Raw genomic sequence first — 17,028 nt, forward strand, 5'->3', positions numbered from 1 at the left:
GTGGGGGGGGGGGGGGTAGGTGGATGGTTGCGTGCGTCCTCTCCGACAGCGCGGCTCTCCCGTCGCTCCCACAAACGTTCCACGGAAGTACCGCCGGAGTTCGTGCGTTCTCTTATTAGTTATTCAGGACGCCGGTCACGGCCCTCCCACCTTCCAGACACACCCCTCCCTCGGTGGACTAATAACTTGTTCTGCTCTTCTTTGCCTGGGGAGAGAGGGCGTGATGGCTTCAACCACTCCGCTTTGTCGCCCCCCTCCATCCCTCCATCCCTCTCTCGGAGAAAGTCTGGTGCCCACACAGACGTTTTCTCAATGGCGTCAAACTTTGCTTGCCTTTGCGGTGGCGGCCGCCCGGCTGCTGCCTCTGCTGCAGAGTCCCACGAGGGACGGGCGGCCCTCCTCGGTGTCGTGCCGCGCCTTGAGGGGATCCGTCGACAGTGTCCGCCCCAGTGCGCTTTTTCTCTTTTCCTTGGCCTGCTGTCTTAGTAGTAGACTAGGTGTGCGTGTAATAGTGACCGGCCCTTGGCTCTGTCGCATCCGGTACGTGCCAACCAACACACCTGTAGAGTCCATCGGCTGACGGTTGTCAGACGCATGCGGATCATGGGTCTCGCAACGACCGACATGGCGATTCTTTAACCTATGAAATGCAATACGTCAGTTTCTTTGACTTTCCCGCTCCTCATGGTCACATTGCTACTCTAAGCGAGGCACTCTCCCGCGCAATGTCTCAGTTGCGATATGCGAGCAACTCCGAGACCGAAGGACACGGCCGACTAACCAAAAGCTTCCACCACCACCACCACCTCCTACTTCTAGCTCTTATTCCTTTACTACATTCATTTCTTTTAATCGTCTCATGTCAGAAGATGGACGGTTGATCGGATAGCACGCCACCAAAGGCAATCGAGTCCAAAAGAACCGGCACTCGTTTCGCTTTTCGCCTTCATGTGGCGGACAGTTTGCCAACTGCCGCGACAAACATCAACTATGTGTGCCAATAAGGCGCCACCGCCACCACTGCCAATCCCAAATAGTGTGTAGAAATACAGTGTGTGTTATACTGTACTTGCAAGAGAAAGTGACGGGGCTTCACTGGATTGGCGATATCGGACCTGTCATTTGCTGCGCTCGTCAGGCGGGCAACGAAAAGAAATCACATGATGTATTTCTGTCTCACGTTAAAGGAAGTTTGCTACATTTTTGCTCTCTTTTCTAAGGCGACTAGCCGACCGTTGCCTTTCTTTGGCTTGCCACATGGCTACAAGTCTCGAGTTCAACTCATGCGAACGGCTGAGACATTCTGAATGCGGCGTTGTGTAGCCTTGACGCTATAATGTCTCAGCCCTGCGTCGAGTAATCAACTTTTACAAGAAACAGCATCGTACATAAATCCTCATTTACCAACTTTTTGGCCTTGTTGGTTGCTTCCTGTCGCAACTCCATCTCGGGCCAGTCGGCTTCTGCCGCGGCCCTTTTACCCGTTGGCCTACTTTCAACTGCAGGCTCGAGTCATCCTTCTCTCATACCTGGAGAGCCTTTCGTGGCTTGAACATGGTTCGGACGTAGCGCGATTCACATAGCCACTAATGCAGCACCGTTGTTCCTCTCATCTTGTTACCCAATCGACCATTTTCACTCCCCAACTCAACAGGCAGGTTGACCGAGTCGATCAGTCACTTTGCGCTTTGCCTCTTCATTGTCCATCTCCTTCATGATCATCATCGTTTCTTCTTTTCCTTCTCCCAACACACCCTACTCCCCACAATATTGACCCCAGTTCGCTGCAAACTCTGTCGCCTTCGCAAGCAAGAGTTGTCGTCTCTGGCCCAGCTGACTTTGTCCCCTTCGGTCAGTCAACCCACGGTCCTACAAACCCAAGAAGAACTTGCCCACTTTCTACTCAATTCCATTTTCAGAGTCTCTGTTTGGTGCGCTCTTCGCACTCGTCGGTGGAGCTTTCCCTCCTGTCCCAGCCCACTACTGATGGTGGTCGTGATGCTTCTGGAAGCCCCCTTTGCCCTAATCCGGCGAATGAGGGCAGAGCGCAACCCAGCTGTGAGCAGCACACAAACTCCGTCCCACGCGATTGCGGCACGTGAATCGAGTCCAAGCACTGGTTGCCATACGAAGGATGTAAGAATCAAGGCTTTTGTCGGCCCGCCCGTAACCAACAAGAGCCGGGCCCAGCTGCCATGGCCAGAGAGTTGTAGACTCGCATGTAGAAATCTCGATCCTAGCAATAGAATATTGAAACTAGAACAAATTTTTGCAGTCACTCTACTTGCTCTCTCCATCCCATCTATTCACCCTGCTTCTCTGGTGCATGGGAAACTCGTCAAGCCCACTTCCTCAACGTGCCCGCCCCTCTCACGCTGTTTCCGGTGACTTGGTGAGCAGACCTGTCAATATACCATACCCATCCAGACTCCCGCGGTATTCCTCCCAGGCAATAAATATAGCTCTACCCACTACAATGGCCTGTTGTCAAGGGCAGCCGCCGCCTTCAACGCATGGCAAAGCGCGGGGAGCGGCTCGCCGTAAGCAGGTAGGTTCCTCACCACGTCCCAGGGCTTGTCTGTCCCCAACGATCCTCAGGGTTGTGTGGGCGAGCAGCTGCCCGGAGCCTCCCGCCTATGCAAGTCGCCCCTCCTCCTCTGCTTCCCACCCATTGTTCGGCTGCCCTCGTCCGGACGACCCTAATGTAGGTACTAGACCCAGCCCACTCCCCTCCCCCCAAACCCTCGGGTAGTGTAGACCAAAACCCGAGTCCGCAGGCCGGAGAGCCCAACAAGGGCCGCGACGCTGCCGGCGGCCGCCCCAGGATAATGGCACTGGTGCCCGCTCCAGGGAAGGATTGGTCGAACAGCCCAGTATCCAGCGCTCAGCGGTGTCCCATCACCCACTCGAATGCTCCCAAGGCCACCCCCTCTATTCTCCCCCCCCTCCCCTCATCGCCCCTCTCTTCTTCTCTCACTTCTCGTCCTTGGTTATAGTGCCCCTCCAATCCGCCCCCTCGGCTTGGCCCTGCCATCACTTGCGCATGCGTCATCCCCCCAAACCCAAGTCGAACTTTCCCACACTTTGTCCGCGTAGAGTTGGGCATCCCAATAAGATCTCTCCCATCCTTCGGGCTAATCCCGAGCCCATTCGAGGGCCGCCGAACCAAGCCGTGTGGGAAACACCCAAGTCATGTCCAACCCGTCTTTGGCTTCCCGTGGCGCGTTTAGCTGAAAAGCAGGTCGTGGTCTGTCTCTTTGGAGCCCCTCCCGTCCGTCCTGAAGAGGAGGGGGAGGAGGGTGAATGGGGGGGCAAACATGCCCTCGCCACGGGCTGGTCTTGCTCACAGCTGCTTCACGCCGCCAGCACGCCACACTTCTTGCGCATCCATCCCCCACCGGACCGTGTAGTTTGGTCTCCGCTAATAAGTTACAACGCTTGCTTGCCCTTGCCCGCCCGCGAGGGTTGTTGCTGCTCGGACCCCGGCGCGGCCTTCTGATTCGGCGTACACGTCTCCGTAGGCACTTTCTAGCCCAGTGCATTCTCACCGCCAATAGTTGAAATTCCACTTGGCCTTTCATTGTTCTGTGGGTCACACAGGTTCTGATGGAATTAGCCATGACCTTGTGAGGAAAGGGGTGCAGGATGGCGGTAGAACTGAGCAGGAGTCAGTGTTGCTGGTGCCCAGTAAGCCGAGAAGTTGGGTTAATGCGACTGTCAAGATGCCAAAGCGAATTTCCCTGGAAAGCTAAGCTGTATGCGAGAAGCAAGAATAGAGACGTTGCGGGAGGTGGTACTCACTGAGTTTGGGTAGTCGAGGGTTTACCCGTGTTAGCCCCTCCCACACGACCAACGACGGCGATCTTTCAGATGAACGTCACAGAAGAGCAACAGTCGATTCAGAAACATTAGTGGCCTGTATTGCTAATAAAAGTACATAAAGTCAGGAAACCAAATGGTCCTTCTGCCATGCAACATTTGAGCCCATTCGAGGTGACCAACCCGGAGGACAGGCTCGGCGGGATATTGAAACGGGCGCATGCACTTGACGGCCAGGCGCGCTAAAGTTCTTGGTAAAGAGAGCAGATACAACAGGGATATAAAGCAAAAAGCCAGCCAACCGATATGTGCCGTGAGGCGTATCCATCTTCGCGTGTGTAGAGAAAGAGAAAAACGACGAACATTTGAGAAGCAGAGGCGATGATCAGGCGAATCGAACAAGCGATTACTGCAATCGCACCACGGACTCAAACTGAAAAGACGAACAACAATTCCTGCGAAGCTGAGAGCGAAAATTGAGAGCAAGAGAGAAAAGAAAGGTCGAAAAATGCCAAGAAAAAAAAACATAACAGATGCTGACTGAGCGTTTGTTGCCAAACTTGGAATTCCGTCTAGATTTGCGCCGTTCCTGTGTTTTGTTTTCTGTTGTAGTTGAATTGGCAGGCTTCGCGCTGCGTTGACGCCAGCCAATGTATAAACGAACACGCTCCGTCGCATGGCTCGGTGCCAGTGCGCTGCCAGCAGCAGGCGTTGAAATGCATGTTCAACTTGCATGCCCATGCGAAAGCGGTCAACATGTCCCAAGACATCCGGATATCAGTGGGGGACTGCCTTAATCGCGCAGCGGGGGACCAGCCCCGTCCCGCGGGCGATTTAGGCGGTCAATCATGCCCTTGTCAATGTCGCTTTTGTCGACCAAGTTGCTCAAGCTCATCTTCGAGGTCGGCGCCTGCTGACTCTGGGGAACAGGCACGCCAGGTTGACGGACCGGGGTTGAGGCGCCGCTTGAGCCGGTTTGTCCACCAGGTGATCGAGACTGAGGCCCAGCAGTGGATGCCGTCGCTGCATGCGGGCTGTGTCGAGCAACAGGATACGGGTAGTTGCCCCCGCCGGGGCTGCTCTTGCTGGAGAACTCAGCAGGAGACCGTCTGCGCGGGTCATCGTCATGGGCGCCTCGGGGCGCCTGTCTTCGCCACTCTTCCTCTCGGTCCATGGCATCCCTTGATCGCTTGCCAGCTGCCAAAGACGGATCCTCTCGGGGATCTCCGCCATAGGATGCATAGGCTTCCGTGGGTGACTGTGAAGGCGGGCCATAGTACGCTCCGCCGGGCGGCGGTGGTCCGCCATGATGAGGAGGGTAGTGATGACCACCGGGGACCGAATTGGGCGCGAGAGGTTGGCCATAGGCGCCGAATAACTGAGTACCGGGAGGAACACCGCCTTGAACCGCAGAAAGCGGAACAAAGGCTGTGGAGCTCGAAGAAGAGACGGGCTGGAAAATGCATTCCTGATTCATTCTTGCACAGTTCTGACACTTCCCTCCGGGGGCGCTCTGGTAGCCACTGCAGCGAATCTATTGCACGTTAGTGACAATTGCGGGTGACAAGGGGTTGGGAATAGCATACCTTGCGCTTTCGACAGTATCTACAAGCGATTGAGGTACGCTGTCGCGGCGCAGCTTGTGCCATTGAAGGGCCGACCCCCTGGCCAAAGTCTGGGGGATACGACCCAGGCGGAGCGCCGCGGTAATCGCGGGGATAGCCATTTGGAGGGGGGCCCTGCTGACGGTAGTAGTAGTCGGGGGGGTATTCACTGTATTGAGGATGGCGTCTCTCGTCGTAATAGCTGGCGCGATGCTCTGGGGGGTACGCTTGGGAACGATGCTCAGATCCTGGCTGCAGAGGCGGCAAATAGCCGGGAGGGTGGCCGGACTGTCCAGGAGGCGGATAGCCATTTCCACCATTGGGCGAAGCATATCGTGGATCCGGGGGATAGCCACGGCTAGGTGGTGGCTGCCCAGAATAACTTGCTCCGTGAGGATCCTGGATCGAAGGCAAAGTCACCGAGGCCGCCATAGTGCCTCGCGGTTCTGCTGCGTGTCGAGATTCCTCAATAGAAGAGCGAGAGTGTGGCGAAGATTGCGAATGTTCCTCTGGGCGAACGCGCTGAGGATACTCTCGACGATAACGGTCGTCGGCCATGCTATGTCTGTCCTCTAATGGACACTCAGGGCTGGGATGCAGCCACTGACTAGTAACTGGGATTGGCGGAGGGCGGCGGGATGGTTGGTGAGGTAGACGGCAAAAGTCGCATTTGTCGTCGAATCGAGGCAGGTCAAGTTTCGAGGTAAGAGTAGATGGTAAGCGCGGACGAGGAGTGGCCAGTTGCCGACGTAATAAATGTAGTCAAGGGTGTTGTGTCCTGGCACCGAAAATCGAACGCGGCCGGTCGAGCTGTAGCTGGGCGTATTAGGGAGTGGCTGCGGTGGATGAGTGTGGGTAGAATGCGATGCCACCAAGAGGATCTGTCAGAAATAGAGCCTTCGGGTGGCTGTTTTGAGAAATCAAAACGAGGGCCAGCAAGACTGGGACGAGATGCGCGCGAAGCCCTTGACGGATGCGTAAAAAGAGGGTTGTCGCAGGAAGAAGAAGCGCAGCGGCCGGCTGGCGGTGGAAGTAAATGGCAATGGTGGTGGGGAGACAGGTATACGTTAGCGGGAGAGGGCAGAGACCATCTGAGCGGGAATGCAGAAGCGGGCGGATGGACCGGTGTCTTGCCGCTCCCAGCTCTGCGAGACTGGGCCTCAAGCCAAGCTGCTAAAAGGAGGTAGGGACCGCCCTTGCGCCCTACCCAGACACAGACTAGTTGAGGTTGTGCAGGTGGTTCTGTCGTCGCTCTGGGCGTCGCTGAAAGAATCCGCCCCAAAGACAAAATACGGGTCGTGGCCTGACTTGCGACCCTTTTGCGTCGGCTCGTTCCAAGCCAACACAAGCAAGATCGCGGGCGACAAACTGCTGAGTCGAGTCGTCCAACTACCTGCCAACTGACTAGCCGTACCACGAACCGAGGTAGCTGATGGGACCGCTCGCGCCTGCGCCTCAGTTAGACTTTTCGCTATAACGAGATGGTACAGCTGCTCCAGGTATGAAGAAATTCCGCGTCGCCACGGCCGAGATCTAGTGCCTTGCGATTGCTAGCCGGTTGCCAATGGCCGTCATGGCCTGCAGAACTTATTGGCCACGCGGTAAGGTGGCAACGACACAGGAAACCGGCCGGGCAGGCTGCAGAGGATTTCAGGCTGAAGGAGGTGGCACCATGGTGCGTGACACTCTGCTGTGATGCCTCCGATCGTGACAGTTTGCTCGTGGTGAACAGCGAGCCTTGCAATTGTGCAAAACTGGTGCATCATCTCACAGTCGCCACCAATTGCTCTTGCGCGCTGAGTGGGAGGCGCGGTCACTTGGCGAATTCCACAGCCACCCAAGCAAGCGAAAGGTTGATTGAAACTACGCACCGTCAAGTATGTACAAATCTGCGATTTGGTGTTTGATATCGCCGAGCAGTATGTGATCAAGATCAGACTCGTGTTCGTGGAGTGGCGACGACGGCAATGCTGTGGTGTTGACGCCGTTTGTTGCTGCGCAAACGGGAACTGGTTACGCGTGTGGCGGCTCAATCGGAGAGGCGGGTTCCTAAGGTTTGGCACCGCAAGCGGTGTCACCGTGCTACAGCAGGTGTCAAGATAGTCGCCAACAACGTACAACGGGCTGGCAAGGGCGACGTGGAGGATGTGTGAATCGAAATTACGACCGCAAACCGTTGCTTCGAGAGACCACGCTGTTGAATGTCCTGGCGATAAAAAAAGTCGGGATGGCTATGTTTGCGGAGAGAAGGGAAGCTGACCAGATGACGAGGTGTCTGGTGCCCAAGCTCAGGCCGAAAGCCAGCAGGAACAGCGGCTTACGTGCTACAGGATGCGCGGAAGGCTCGTGGCGGCCCTGCAGTGACGCGGACCAGCACAAAGGGCAAAACGGGCAACAAGGGCAACAAGGGCAAAAGAATGAGTGCGCGCTGTGAGGGGGTCGACGTAGTAAAGAGCAAACTGGTCCTATTTGCTTGGCCGCGGTTGGTGTGTCTGCTGTGCACCAGGCTTGTTGGCTTGTCGTCCATGACTCCAGGTGGATGACTCCGCGACAAGAACAGGGCCCTTCCGTCTCCCCTCCCGTCGTCTGCATAATAAGGGCCGGTTACGCTCCGTGAATGGTCTTTCACACCATCTGCTAGCCGAGCCACCGCCCAGCCAGTGTCCGCCTCCACTAGCATGGTGTGCCTCCCACTCCCACTCCCACTCCAGCTCTCCCAGCTCTCCCAGGTGAAGAGACAGCAAGTTGTGACGCAACATGAGCAGCGTTTTGGTAGGGGCGTGTAGAGGGGTGCGAAAAGTCCGGTCAGGAGGTCATGGCCTTGGTCCCGCGCGGCGCCCGTTCCCGGAGCGGCCTGCAGGCTGCAGAAGCGGCCGCAGCATGCAAGAACTGTGTGCTGCCTTCTCCACCATTGGTGCAGTTGACCCAGTCCTAGAACACATTTGGATGCTTCTTTTTTCTATACCTGAGACGACGCCTTCTAGGCACTGACCGATGGGTGAGCAACGCTGATATACCTCGGTCAACGCTTGTGGAGTTGGTGCAATAATTCTTTCTTTCCAAAGCAGAACCCAATTGGCTCTACAAAAAGCTCCAGGCTTCCCCTGCTGTGGCCGAAATTCGAGTCGTGGCTTGTTACCATTGTCGCCACCACAATGCCATCGGCCAGTATCAGATAGCGGAGAACGTTGATAGCTGCTGAAACCCGAGTCAGTTTGTTCTGAATTATCATTATGACGTCGATGCGCAGCAATCATCAATGGCTGGCAGTGGTAATCGGTCGGGCCGCAGGATGTGATTAGTCGTACGGTGAATTGAAGCCCAACTTGGTCGCGATGGCTCTGTATCAGTGTTTTTTATTGAACGCAACAAAGTGCGATCGTCGCGAGAGGTATTTGGTTATTCGGCTTCTGCTTTCGGGTTTTGCTAGAATTTTGTGCGCTGCAACCCACCCCTGTACAGCTGGGCATCAAGCCGTCAAAGACCTGTTCATTTGGGGGCCCGCTGACGCCCGCTGACGCCCGCTGACGGTTCGCGCCGCTGGTTCCCGCAGCTACCAGCAGGGTAGGGGCTCCGGCGGCACGAGCCGGTGCTGCAGTTTTAAATGATGTTTCCCATCGCCTTGCAACAATCATGATTTTCATTTTAGCATGAAGTCATGCCTCTGTAGTGCTGATTAGATTGTTAATTCACCACTCTGACCGATAATGCTGATACCCAGCTTGTTTCCCTGCCTGGATCGTTTGTATATCTCGTGTAACAGAGAACCTGGCCCAACCATATAGAACGGTGGTTTGTACCACATGAACTGAAACCCAGCATGGCTGCGGAGCGGCGATCGTTGGGCGCCTCATGTCGAGAGCATGTTGGGGGAAAGGCGACAGAGTCGACAGCCCGATAGGGCGAGATGCATGGGAATTATGATTTGCAGCTTCAGTGCCAGCAACTAACTGACAGGCTTCCCGAATGGGTCATAAGACCACGCGAGCCTTCTATTTGTTGTTAGCCTCGTAGCTAGCCGTTATATCCTTGCAGGTATGGCGCGAATATCATCCACTGGATGCGCGGATGACGTCGCACGGATGCCCATCAGGCTTAACGGAAGCCCATGGTTGACCTATCAAAGTCCACTCACGGGGTTTGATGCCTGTTAAAAGAGCCGCATGGGTCGTCAAGATTGGGAATAGAATGGTTTGGATGTGATCGGTCATGTCGACACTGCATGGTTTATTATCGGTAGGAAACGTGATAGCTGCTAGCAAGAGTCTTTGTTTTTTCTGTAGATCTTCTGATAGAGAATTGTTAGCATTTACGAAGTTTTCAAAAATCTCTCCTTGCTGTAATACTTACTGGTATGTTGCATGTTGGCGTTCGAATAGCGACGGAAACTGTCGATGGAGGGGCTTTCTTCAGGATGCCAGGAGCACAAGCAGCAGTAACTCCCAGCGGATTGCGCTTGAATAGTCTTCAAATATCATCAACAAGTACCAAGGTACTTATGGAAAGAAAGGCAAGTCTCTTGCGTCGTTGAAAGTGTTTGAAGGTAGTTGCAGGAGTCACTTTGACAACTTGTGGCGTTTGCGCGAGTCTACGGCGCGTACAAGGCAGCTGGCAGCCCCAGTTTCGCACGTTCAACAAAGTACGGTTGTCGGTTGTCACATCTGACAAACAATCGCACCTGGCATCAACTTTGGATCGGGGAATGTTTAGCCAATAGTATAATGTATGCCTTCGTCGAAAAAATTATGGAACTTCCTGTGATAGCAGTACTGCATGCCAGCTCGTCGCATGATAAGTCTCTCCTCCGCCTACGGGGCTGCACCGTTCACTAATAATACCTTCAAGTTGTGCGCTACAGAAAGCGTTCAGCAGCCGTTACCCGAACCCCTCTCCGTGCCTGCTTCATCGAAGGGCAAACCCTATGATTCTATTTTCGCTCACCAATCAAACTCAATTCTATTGGACTACTTAGCCCAATGTGGTTTTTGATCAAACAAGTTCAAGGGGTGGATCAACGCTGGCACAAGGGACAAGGCACTGGGGCACCACAAGCGATGCCTTCGAGGGTCTTTGGGGGGTGTTCATATGACCGAATGCCAATCCTTTTCATTGGCAAATCCGCGTCGCAAACACGATCCTCAGTATCCGGAAGACGAGAACTTGGTACCGTTCTAGTGGCGGTGGGCCACAGCACCGCGAGGCGAGGGAGGCACCCGGGCCTCCTACTGGCAGCGACGTCACCTCTGCCGAATCGCAAGGAGGTTGCCCTGTGGAGGGCACTAATGTTCATAGTGTCTCCCGAGGGTCTGGAAACGCACCGAACTGTCGCCATTACCAGGAACCTGGCTCGGGTGACTATCCAATTACACTGCGCAGCAGGGGTTTGCTTGCCATGTGGTGCCCCCTCCGCTACACTACTGAGGGGCTGCCAACTCCACCAGCAATGGCGCAGTCCCAATGCACCCGTCGTGGTGTGCCTCTCCCTGCACGCCAGCCGCAGCCGGAAGTGCGGTCAGAGGGGCGCTCGTGATAGATATTGGGCCAATGACCTAAAACAGAAGCAAGTTTCCGACGACGAGTGGCTCGTGAACTACAACGTTTTAAAGTCCCAATTTTCGGGGGCTCGCAGGTCGTGTCCGAAGAAGAATTTTACGGCATCAGTACGAATCAAGCGTCTACTCAGTGTGAAGAAACAAGGACAACCCAGCACCAGAAGCAAGCTCGGCTGACAACCGGCGGATTCCAGCTAGATTACCTTCTAGTTATCGAGTTGACATGCAGGCACCAGACTGATCGGCCCGGGCCATGGTCCGTCTCGGCGACGGCATCAGTTGCCATCCGAATGCTTTTCTGGAGGCGAAGGCGACTTTCCACGCTATGCAGGATTTTACATGCCGCGGCAATGATTCAGACGTTGCATTCGCCTTACCGGCCAATGACAGCACCCAATTCAAAGTGTAAAGTCGTGTACTAACGCACTCGGCGGAAGTCACACAGATTCAGATTATTAGCCACATGATATTTTTAGCTGACCCCAGAGTCTGTCTGTTCACACAAGCGAATGAGACAACACGAGTTAGAGCCGGCAGATTTCACACCGACAGAAGTCTCACACCAAGTTTTTGAGCGATATTTCGAGAAAAAGAAACTTCTTCAATGTGCTTACCAGTATGGTCTCAATCGTCACTGATGCCTTCACTGATCAGTGCAGGGAAACCGCGGGTACGGTACCGAACAAGTTGGCCTGCAGGCTACAGGTCACCTATCGCATGGCAGCGTTACCCCCATAAGCTGCAGACTGCCAGTTCAATCAGTGGATTCTCCACAAAGACAGTACTAGGTAGCGTATCATCCATCTTGAGAAGGTGAGCAAGAAAGAAGCGAAAAGGGCCACTGGTAACGTGGCCAGGCTAGTGCGCCTTCTAGCAAAGTCTCGTTTGTTTCTATGTTGCCCAAGATCCAAGATGCTGACAAGGTAGAGAAGGCGACAGACACGCTATCACATTGTGCAAGCGGATACAAAGTCAAGGTGCGGTGTACTGGGTAATGCAAGCGCCTGCAATCCCGTTAATGCATATGACTTTGAATAAATAATTTATTAGGGTGTGACAGTTCTGTTACTTTTTTTTTTTTTCTGAGCAAGGTATCTGGATCATCATAGCACTATGGCCCTTTGTCTAGGCGATTCGCGTCTGGTAGGCTAGTGACGGCACACAGTGGGGCTAACCCCAGACAGCGATGAGCTCTCTGCCCATCTGCATTGTCTGGCTTGACAATAATCCGTCCAGGTTCTTTGTTCTTACAGGCGCCTCCGAGGTTGTGATATGGAGTCTAGTTATAGTTTGTGAATAACCAAGATACCCAAGAAAATATTACGGCATTGAACCCGCGACTAGCGGTGGGCCAGCTGGAGCCGAAGTTACAGCAGGAAAAGGGAGGGAGTTGGAGAGCCACTAATCAAGCCACAGGGGCTTGCTCACCGCTGATGGTGGCTTGCAGCCGGGCTGGAGAAGAGAGAGGAGTGCGGCAACGAATCAAAGCGCCGGATGAAAGGTGATGTGTTTCCTCGAGTTGGAAAGAGTTTTCGCAGCCATGCACTTCCATACCACATTTTCATCCATCATTGGGCTGAAATGGCAACTGCCGAGACAGGACTGCAAGGCAGCAATGCATTAGGGGTCTGGCTTAGTGCAAATCGGTAACATATAGACGCGGGATGGGATAGCTGAAAATAGACCGAGCCTCTACTACTCTCTCACTAAAATCACCTTGCGTGATACTCTTGAAAGATTCTTGATTAGTTAGTAGAGGATAGCTACAGGTTACTGTAGACAACCTGTACTTCGTAGTATAGCGAGTGGGCTCTCCTCACCGGGAGGTGTGGGTGGTGCGGCCTAGGCACGGCCCAGCGAAGCTGAGATATGAGAGATATGAGGGCGGATTATGCCGCATTTTCCCAAGTCAAATTCTACCTACAAGTCAAGAATCTAGACACGATGGTTCCTTTTTTTTCCTGCCACAGACAAGCAAGTCGTCGTCACCCATCCTGCATGCTGGGGACGTAATCATCTGGTACCGTGTTAAGTACACACCCCATACTGTTTGCTGGCACTGTGATGTTATTGTCTCCTTTTCCCCCACCTTTCGGTGCCTAACGGCGGCCCATGGCCCGTTCCGCCTATTATGATGTGATATTACATGGACTGGACCATCTTCACGGCTGGCCTAGGCCCCTTGCTGGGATTGTTGTCTGTTGTCATTCGTTCATTTTAATTTAATCCCGAGTCCTTCATTTAAAATGGGTCTGGTCACGTCGCCGTCTCCTCACGTGATGAAATTCTCATGCGGGCGAGACGATGCAAATCGGTAACCTGCAGCCGCCCAGCGGGAGCGCCCCAGTTTTTGGACCCCCGGTCTTGCACTGCAAATGCCAGCTGGCCATTTACCGTGTCTCTCTTGTCTCGCCCGCCGTTCAAGAGAGACGCCCCCTTGCCTGGCATACCGTCTGGGTCATCACCATTGTCCATCTATCTGCTAGCCATCCGACGCCGCTTGTTCCATCGGTTTGCTCACATCCTTTCGGCCATGTCCGAGATTCCTATCCCACATCCAACCTGCCGATTGCTTCATCACCAGACACAGCCCGCCCTCAACAGCGCACAGACTGCAACAGCAGCAAACAAGCTACATCATCCTGGTTCTCCATGACAGTTAGTGTCTACGCCCCCATTCACTAACACTGTCCATCAATTGACACGTCCTACGGCCCAATATTCCACCCCCAGCCGCAATTTAACAATTTAGTATGGCCAGTCCTTTTCTGGCGCCGTCGACACTGCCGCCGCTTCCTCTTTCCCTTCCTCCAATCATCCTCCAGCCCTGCATGACATGCACAACGGGCTCGGTCCGCCAGGCGGCCCCCTCCGATTGCCGACTATCATAGCTTCGGCCTTTTTCTTTGACTTTCGCACTTTCAGGCATACTTCGCTTAATCTGCAGGCTCCGCGTTTATCTGCCATATTATTGACCCAGAGGACCGGTAGACCAGAAACTCTCCTCGCAGGCCAGCCCCTTTCTCTTTTCTCAGCACCTCTAGACCGCAATTTACGCAGTAGCTACAAGTCTCCCAAACAAGGGGGGTGAAGGCAGCATACTCGTACGTCCTGAAAGTGCAGCAGTTGCGCTAATAACCCCATGAATACTGACTGGTAGCTTTGTGAGCCCCCTGCTTAGAGCCTAACCCCATCATGCTTGGCAGAAACAAACCCAACGACTCTCTGCGCTACAACGTCGACGGGAAGTGGAATGGGACCAGACATCCCGCTTTCAATCCGGTGGAGAATACTCCTGCTGCTACGAGCCTTGTGGCCAACCCGACTCTCTGTACACCAGTCATTGTTTCTTCATTGTTTGCCGAAGTCATGCCAATGCACTACTTGCCAGTAGCAAGAGCAGTAGGCGCGAAACAGTCATGATCTTGGATGGCTCTTAGAAAGCATCTCGACCGCGCGAACATCTCTCTGCGACAAGCCCCTGTTATAGCTCAGAACCCTGTCCGTTTCTGAGTCTAGCATGTCCCCTGTTCGTTGCTGACATCACTCCCAATGTACGTCCGTATTCAAGCCTGGCCCTGGTCTCTGTGTGCGACTCGGCGACTAGCAATGGCGGCCTTGCATGGAGATTCAGACGCCCCCTACCGCCGCCAACGGCAGACAAGCACAATCCACCTTGTCTCATGAATGCTTTTGCTTTCAGGTCACTTGGGTATGGCCAGGATTTCCCTTGCCTGTGGAAAAGGCGGACAGAAGGACACGGGACCTAGCGCGCATGCAGGCTGGCATGCGAGGTGCACATCCTGTGGAGCCCAGTGCCAAACTCGTGCCTAACGGATGCAGAAGATTTGCATCACGATGCGTTGGCTGGTTCAGCCACCTGGGCGGCCAGCCAACCACTCAACAACAACCCCAGCCCAATTGAGTTTTCGAAGTTACACCGGTCTCTCTGTTGCTTTCATCGGATATACCGTGAGACTGATAATGGCGGCCCGATGCTTGCCATTGGGCATCCTCGGCATCAGGCCACGTTGCGCAGGCTGCCCTACCTTTCGTCCACGCCCCCCAGAGGCAATGTATTCGGGTGGAGTTGGCACCCACTGTCCATTCAGCTTCCCGATTCACAAAGCCTCAACAAAGAGCTTCGCGCGTCGGCTCCCGCAGCCGAATCTTGGGAAGTGCCTGGCTAGGAATGCTTTCCGGCTCCCGAGCCGCCCCAGTAAGCGGTTAGACTTTGTATTGGCTTTCTATTATTGGCACCTCCCGCTCTATTTTGGCATCGAAGGTTGGCACTGAACTAAACGTCGATCATATATTTCCTTATGCCCTGATGGGAAGCGTCCAGATCATTCGCAGCTGCATTCTGCAACAACACTTAGTACCGTGGCCCAAGAAGGCGATGTCGGGTGCATGAATGTTTCCGCGACTTTCCTAGAACCGACCACACGCGTCCTATGTTTCGATGACCAGTGCAAACACAAAGAGCGCTGCAGTTCATTAATGATGACAAAGCCTCTATCGAGTCTAAGGCCTGCCTTGCTGTATCGCCTTCATCCTCAAACTAGCCACCTAGCAGGACCGCCAGTTCCAGCGTCCCAGCCGTGACACACCAACATACGTCACTCTTGACGCCGGGGCCGGCTTCCGCAATTTTGAGCAAGCTGCACTCTCAATTCACTGCGCCCCTATCTATTTCGGAAACTTTTTGTCTTGATCCAGAAGCTTAGTATTGAGATTTTGACGCTCTATAATAGTCCGGAGACTTTTGCTCACGCACAATCGGAAAAGTCTCCGAAGAAAAAGTCTCCACGCAGGGTATATACAGCGCTGAAGATCGGCTCAAAAACCCGGCTGAGCCCGAACAGCAAGTACAAATCTACAGCCCGAAATCAACAGACCATTGCAGATCGAATATCCCTTTAGCTCGTTCAGTCATCAGTTTGCTACTTCTCAGTCCAGTCTCTTGTACGCGCATGGGCTCAGCAAGCTTCCTACTCCATCGCCATCTTTTCGACTGCAAAAGGCAGCACGGGAACATAACATACAAGATGTCCAGCTCTGCAGAGGTCAATCAACAGTACTTCAAGTAAGTGAATAAACTCATTTTCAATAATGCTTGGGAAAAGCCCCCGCCCCCCGAATACTCCGCATACAGCGGGATATTCCATGACCGTCTTACCCTAGATATCAGCTTTCACATGCCGCTAACAGCCACCCAACAAAGCAAAATCGCTGCCGATTATGATCAGCGTTTTGCTAAAGTCTTTGATGCGGTAAATAAGGAGCTCCAGGGCAATGCTGCCTTTATTGGCTTCAAGGAAGGAGGAAGGCTCCTCGACTATGCCTGCGGAACGGGCTTCGTCTCTATCGTACGTTTGGTCCCGAGCCAGCTCTCTCTTACTTTCAAATATTCACCTAACCTGTACAACAATCACAGTGCTTTTCCGACATTATCAGCCAAGCTGTGGGCGTAGATATCACGGAGAATATGATTGGCGCTTTCAACGCCAAGGCCACCAGCGCGGTACGTGCCTCGCGAAAACCAGTGCCAGCCGAAAAGATGACCGAGCTAATCCCTGTTTCTTCCCGTCGTGCTCTATAGAACGTGCCCGAGGATCGTCGCAAGGCCTATTTCGGCAATCTCCTTAGCAATCCTCCATCTGCGAGTCTCGAAGGCCGTCTGTTCCACGACTTTGACGTCGCGGGTGTGGGTATGGGCTTCCATCACTTTGAAGACACCACCCTGGCGGCGACGCGTCTGGCCGAGCGCCTCGTTACGGGCGGCTCGTTGTTCATCCTTGACTTTTTGCCGCACTATGCTGAGCCGCACCACAATGCCGCGCGGGGGGTGCACCACCTGGGCTTCGATGAGGACAACACCCGCAAAATGTTTGAGGCGGCCGGCGCCGCGGGTAACTTCGCGTACAAGAAGCTAAATTCGGAGGTGCTATTTGAGGATACGCCGGAGCAGGGCCAGACCATGCGTCGCCAGCTGTTTCTTGCCAGAGGAACTAAGACTGCGTAACTGGAGCAGATTCTTGAGACCAAGAATG

The 17,028-nt window shown here is 54.0% G+C and overlaps 2 protein-coding genes across 2 annotated transcripts; one reads left to right on the plus strand and one right to left on the minus strand.

Moving 5' to 3' along the window:
• Positions 1-4,612: 4,612 nt before the first annotated feature.
• On the minus strand, positions 4,613-5,734 carry ISF_06102 (hypothetical protein; the record flags this gene model as incomplete). The annotated part of the gene is made up of 2 exons (XM_018849706.1): positions 4,613-5,342; positions 5,406-5,734. The coding sequence occupies 2 exons, from the start codon at positions 5,732-5,734 to the stop codon at positions 4,613-4,615; spliced, it is 1,059 nt and encodes a 352-aa protein (XP_018703204.1).
• Positions 5,735-16,023: 10,289 nt separating this feature from the next.
• ISF_06103 (hypothetical protein) lies at positions 16,024-17,000 on the plus strand (the record flags this gene model as incomplete). Its single annotated transcript, XM_018849707.1, has 4 exons — positions 16,024-16,061; positions 16,167-16,344; positions 16,413-16,499; positions 16,578-17,000. 4 exons carry the CDS (start codon positions 16,024-16,026, stop codon positions 16,998-17,000), a joined length of 726 nt encoding a protein of 241 aa, XP_018703205.1.
• Positions 17,001-17,028: the final 28 nt, after the last annotated feature.

This window comes from Cordyceps fumosorosea (assembly GCF_001636725.1).
Source record: "Cordyceps fumosorosea ARSEF 2679 chromosome Unknown scaffold_15, whole genome shotgun sequence".
In the NCBI taxonomy this organism is placed as follows: Eukaryota; Fungi; Ascomycota; class Sordariomycetes; order Hypocreales; family Cordycipitaceae; genus Cordyceps; species Cordyceps fumosorosea.